This window comes from Parus major, unplaced genomic scaffold (assembly GCF_001522545.3).
Source record: "Parus major isolate Abel unplaced genomic scaffold, Parus_major1.1 Scaffold276, whole genome shotgun sequence".
Classification (NCBI taxonomy): domain Eukaryota; kingdom Metazoa; phylum Chordata; class Aves; order Passeriformes; family Paridae; genus Parus; species Parus major.
In genome coordinates, this window is record NW_015379268.1 from 132,461 (window position 1) to 138,504 (window position 6,044).

Sequence of the window (6,044 nt, forward strand, 5' to 3'; positions counted from 1 at the left end):
GTGGGGGATGCCAGGCCGAGGGACAGAGTGTCCCCAGTGCCATCCCTGGGAGGCTCAGTGCCTGGGGGAGCTCGGAGCTGGCCGGTGGGCACGGACAGCCGGGAATTTCAGCAGGCAGAGATCCCCAGCAGCGCATCCCAGGCCTTGGGAGCCGGGGGGGCCGTGGGGAGCTCACGCTGCCGCTCCCAACACCTGGCACAGCTGCTGCTTTCAGTCCACACAAACCTGGGCTTGATCCAGGCCACGGCCAGCACTGGCAGGTGCTGAGGATGGGGTGACTTTGGGAGGACCCTTGGAGCCTCCAGCACCACCTGGACACTGTGTGGGGTTCCAGGGCTGTGCCACAGACCCTGGCACGGGCATGGAAGGGCCCAACACCGCCTGGCTGTGCTTTGGCAGCCCCATTCCTGCTGGGCTGTGCCAGGATTGCAGCCCCAGGAGGGGCCCCCTGGGCAGAGCTCCCCTCACCCTCAGTGCTGGAAGGCTCCTGGTGCACAGGGGGGCACTGCAAAAGAACCCATTAATTAACAATGCTAATTAATGGCCTGTTCCCTGGTGGGATAGGCCCTGCTCACTCCCATGTGTGTCCTGCAGGAGCCTCCTGTGGGTGCTGGGGATCCTGGCTGGAAAGGGACAGGTGCTCCTGGACCAGAGCAGAGGACTGGGATTGATCCCCCAAATCATACAAGCAGGGTCCTGCTGGGCTGAGATTAAACCCTCAAATCCCATGGGCAGGGTTGTGATGGGCTGAGGTTGGGATTTACCCCCAGATCCCATGGGCAGGGTCCTGGTGGGTTGGGATTGGGATTTACCCCCCAGATCCCATGGGCAGGGTCCTGNCCCCCAGATCCCATGGGCAGGGTCCTGGTGGGTTGGGATTGGGATTTACCCCCCAGATCCCATGGGCAGGGTCCTGCTGGGCTGAGGTTGGGATTTACCCCCCAGATCCCATGCTGGGGAACAGCCCCATGCTTGGCTGGGCTGAGCAGAGGAGGAGGAGGAGGAGAAGGAGGAGGAAGGCCATGGGTCATCCATCTTCCACACGAGGTCCTGGTGTCCCCGTGCTCCTGCACAGCCGTCCTGCCCCATGGGAGCTGGCAGCTTCCATCCCTGCATGCTCCAAAGAGCCCTGCAAGGCTGAGGAGCCCCGTGGCTGTGTCCCCGAGAAACCTCCATGACCTCTGAGCAGATCAGCCTGCAGCGTTCGGCTCTCTCAGCCCTGTCACCATGTCCCAGGGCAGGCTGTGTCCCCTGGAGCTCCCCTCAGCCCGGCAGAGCTGGGGGTCCCGGGGTCCCCCCGACACGGAGCACCCCCGGCAGCTCAGCCTCGTCCCCGAGAGCGAGCGGCAGCACGGCCCGGGGACACGGGGACACGGGGACACGGGGACACGGGGACACGGGGACAGCTGCATGTCCCTGGCGGGGGGATCGCGTTAATTAATCTCGCCTGGAGGGCGGGCACCGCACGGAGCCGGCGCTGGTGACACGGCCCGGGCAGAGCCGGTGTCACACGCCGGGCAGTGTCACGGTCCCCTCCCCGGACACCTGTGCCAGGCCCTGGGGACACGGGGTGCGGGGCACGGGACGCTGCCAGCGCCGCTGCTGAGCTCGGGGGGGACACGGGGCAATGACGGTGGCGGCGGTGCTGGCCAAGGTGACCAAGGCCGGATGGTGACCCGAGGGACGCGGGTGTGATGGCACCGCGATCTGAGGGACCCCGAGGGACCCGGGCACGGTGCCACCACGGCTCAGGTGACCCAGGGGACGCAGGTGCGATGGTCCCTCAGCCGGAGGGACCCCGAGAGACGCAGATGTGGCGGCACGGTGGCCCGACGGACCCCCCAGCTCCTGGCACTGCCACTGCCGGGCAAGGTCGTGGTGTCGTGTCCCGGTGCCACTCCCGGCGTGCGGCTCCCGCTGCCTCAGCCCGGGGAGGGAGAGCAGCTGCGGCCGCTCCCGCTGTCCCCGCTGTCCCCGCTGTCCCCGCTCCCCCCGCTCCCGCCTGACCTCGTTTCCAGCTCCGAGGGCTCCTCGTTATGCAACCACCGCCGAATTCCTGCACGAGCAGAAATGGCGACAGCCCCGGTACCCCGGGAGGAGCTGCTGGAAGGGGCTGGGGCCGCGTCCCCGAGAGCCCCCGGGGCTTGTGCCCGCCCTGCGGGAGCGCCGGTGGCACCGGGAGCGGCTGGCTCGTCCCTGGGGACACAGCGTGTGTCACACGCGGGCCCGTGGGCACGGGGGACCCCCGGGGGGCGCATTCGGGCCACCCTGCTCGTGGCACCTGTGGCCACACCGTGGGGTCCCGCCCGGGGTCGCCTCTGCCACTGCTGGCCGCGCCCGGTGGGGCAGGAGGAGGAGGAGGAGGAGGAGGGCTGGGATGAAGGGCAGGGGGGTCAGCAAGAAAGGGATTGATCCGAGGTCGGGGGGAGCCGCAGCGGCCGGGGGGACCCGGGCAGGGGGAACATTGGGTGGCCCCGGCTGTGCCCCCGGCCGGGTGATGGAGCCGCACACGGAGCCAGCTGGGGCCGCCCTTCTCCCCAGAGCTGGGGCAGTCCTGGGGCACAGGGGGTCCCTGAGGACGCCTTGGGGTGCACAGAGATCCTGGGGTACCCATGAGGTGTTTGGGGTCCCTGCGGTCTCCTTGGGGTGCACGAGCTTCTCGGGCTCTGCACGGGGCACTTGGGGGTCTTTAGGGTCTCCATGGGGTTCCTGGGGTCTTCGTGGGGCTGAGCCCACCTGCTGCCCCCCACTCTGAGCGGGAGCTGCCCCTCCCCCGGCAGATGGGAATAATCGGGATTAATTACGGCTCTAATGAGGTGTGAAAGGGTTGCGGCCTGTGGGATGAGCAGCGGGACAGGGACAGGGACAGGGACAGGGACAGGGACAGGGACAGGGACAGGGACAGGGACAGGGACAGGGACAGGGACAGGGACAGGGACAGGGACAGGGACATCACTGTCATTGGGCCTGGCCGAGCCTGCACAGCACCCACGGCCCCGTGGGGGTCCCTCGCCGTGGGAGGGGGCCCCGGGCTGGGGCTGTGCCCACCGGGCAGCGCGGTGGTTCCGTGTCCCCAATCGGAGCCTGGCAGGGACCCAGGTGGGGACAGAGGGGACAGGGCAGGCGGTGCTGCGGGGCTGGCACGGGCGGGCAGAGCCGGGCACGGGTGGGCAGAGCCGGGCACAGGTGGACACACCGCACCGCTCAGCCATCCCTGCGCTGCCCGGGCTCCCCCGCTCTCCTCACGCCGGGGGGAGCAGCTCCAGGCTCCGGGAAGGGTCTGGACCTTCCCACCGGGATGCCTAATCCAAACAGCCGGGGAGCGCCGGGAAAGCCGTGCCAGACTGGGGCTGGGGAGCGGAGAGGACGCGCCCGTGCCCGGCTCCCCGCGGATCCCGGGGGTTTCTGCCGGCTGCGGGAGGGTCCGGCTGTCCCGTGGCGCTGCTGGGCCTGGCGGCGGTGCCGGCTCTGACCCAGTGCCGGGGGCCCGAGGCTCCCCGTGTCCGGGCCAGCAGCGGTGCCAGCGAGCCCAGGGAGGCTCCAGCAGGGACCGGGGGTTCTGCTGCGGGTGTCACCACCCCCGAGCCCGCTGTCCCCCGGCAGATGTGCGGGCTGTGCGGCGCGGACACATCTGGCGGGGGGCAGCTGTGGCGAGGCCGAACACTGGCAGCTCTGTGAGCTCCCCCGAGCCGCGGCCATGACCAATGCGGGGATCTCCGGCCCTGCCGCGGCCCCACGGCACAGCCTCGGCAGCTGCTCCCGCCCCCAGCAGCCGCTTCCTAGGAAAACCCTTCTTCCCTTTTTTCATGAAATCCCTGCCTTTTCCACATGGCGAAGGGACAAGACACCCCGCAGGGAGGAGATGGATTTATTAAATATTTGGCGGATGACAGAACATGTCTCCCTGCTCGCAGGCTGCTGCTGGAAGCGTTCCCCGTGCTTACGGCATCGGCTGCGGCGCGGCTTTGCCAGCCGCTCCCGGGGCTGCTCCCGCATCCCCTGGGCCTGCAGGAACGGGGAATGGCACCGGGGCTCGGTGTGGTCCCCAGGGCACCCCCGGGACTCGGGGAGCCAGCAGTGGCCTCGGCCACCTCTGTCCTTGTGTCACCCGCAGAGCGGCCGTGGGGGCCCCGCGGGGCTCCCGTGCCCGTTCCCTGCCCGTGGCAATTGGGATTTCCCTCTCCTGCCATTAACCCTGGCCGGGGATGCCCACGGCAAAACGCTTTTAGGATCCTTCCCCTTTGGGTTGGTTTTGCCCCGGGGAATTGTAAATGGTAATCCCGATCCGGAGGTGCAGCTGGCCTGAGCCCCGTGGCTCTGCCCCAGCCTGGGTTCGGCCCAGGGGGCAATTACAAAGGCGGTTAATTAACTCCCGAGTGACACCCTTGGGTGACGTGTCACAACAGCCTTCCCTGGGCGCCCCGGTCCCGCTCTGGGTGCTGGGGGGCCCTGCAGCATCCTTCCCTTCTCCTGCAGGCGATGGAATTCCCACCAAAGCCCAGGTGCCCCAGCTCTGCTGTGTCCCTGTCCCTGTCCCTGCCCTGGCAGTGCCACCGGCTCCGCTGCTGACCCCGGCAGGGCTCGGGTGGGCACCCCCAGCCCACCCCCAGCCTCCCCCCTGCAGGAGGTGCTGGGAGAGCCCCCAGCCCCTCTCAGCTCTGCCTGGGGGCAAAGACCCCGACCCCTGTGACAGCCCCAGCTCCTGGTGGCCACCACCACCACCCCAGCCAGGCCATCGGGAAACCATCCCCATTTTCTGTGCTTGGAGCCACAACACAGCCAAGGATGCTGCACTCCTGAATGCAGCAAATTCAGCTGAAAACCCACAGAACATTGTCCCTATCTCTGTCCTGGTGCCCATCTCCCCATCCACATCCCCATCTCCCTTCCTATTCCTGTCTGCATCCCTCTCCCCATCCCCACTCTTATCTCCATTCCCATTTCCATCTTCCATCACTGTCCCCATCCCTGTCCTTATCCCCATCTCCCATTCCCCTGTCCCCATCCCTGTCCCTGTCCCCATCCCTGTCCCTGTCCCCGTCCCTGTCCCCTTTCCCAGCTGCTGTTGGCTCCAGGTTCCCATCGCTGCCCTCCCCTCCTCGGCAGCTCCTTCCCAACATTCACATCCAGCCGAGCCTGTGGCCACCAGGGTTTTTATTGTCCCTGTCCCGGGCACGGTGAGCGCGTTCCCGGGGGCAGGGCCGGGGGTGCTCGCAGGGTTTCTGCTCCTTTCATCCGTCACCCTCCATAAATATTTATAGATGCAGCAGGGCCCTCGGCTCCCTCCACTAAAAATAACATTCCCGAGCAGCACTGGGGAGAAGTGCTGGAACCACCGTGGCTGGGGCCGTGTTTTGGGAGTGCTGATGGAGCCCAGCGCGGGTCGGGGGCAGCTGCCATCCCCCGCTCCCTTATTTCCCTCATTTCCACCAAAACCGAGCCCAGCTCCTGCTGCTCCTCACCTGGCTGCTCCTCAATTCCTGCCTCGGGACCCTTCCAAGGGCAGGGCTGGGAGCACCAGAGCCCCCCACCATCACCCCCGGGAGGCCGGGACCTCGCAGCCGGCTCCGGGTGGGATTTTGAGAGCGGAATCCCCCCGGGAGGGGCCGCAGCCCCTTTTTGTTCCATGCACAGAGGGACAGCGGTGGCAGCGCTCGGGAGGAGACCGGAACGGAGCAGCACACAGAGCGGGGACAGCCACCGGCAGGGTCCTGCCAGCTTTGCGTTTTTTCTTTTTGAAGCCTCCCGAGGCGGGCGGGACACGGGGGGTCCCGGCAGGAAACACACCGAGGGTGCATGCAATGGCCGGAGGGGCAGAGACCGCCCGGAGGCTCCGGGAGTGTCGGGAGAGCGCTCCGTGTCGGCAGCAGGTGGTGGAGATCGGTCACAGTTCACGATGGTGATGGATGGGCTGGAACTGCCTCTTCCGAAGGGGGGGAGACGTCCCTCGATCGCAAGTGCAACCTCCGAGCCTGCGGCACCAGGAACCCGGTCAGGACCCCCAGAGATCCCCAGAGATCCCCCAAAGATCCTGCCCGGCCCCA

At 67.6% G+C, this 6,044-nt stretch overlaps 1 protein-coding gene across 2 annotated transcripts in view; it reads right to left on the reverse strand.

Moving 5' to 3' along the window:
- Positions 1 to 5,136: 5,136 nt before the first annotated feature.
- The window catches only part of LOC107198684, an 11,568-nt gene continuing 10,660 nt past the window's right edge, over positions 5,137 to 6,044 (reverse strand). For both annotated transcript variants that reach the window (XM_015615826.3, XM_015615825.3), the window contains exon 4: positions 5,137 to 5,972. In XM_015615826.3, coding sequence (XP_015471312.1) covers positions 5,239 to 5,972 — 734 coding nt within the window. In that variant the 3' untranslated portion in view covers positions 5,137 to 5,238. The remainder of the gene's footprint in view (positions 5,973 to 6,044) is intronic.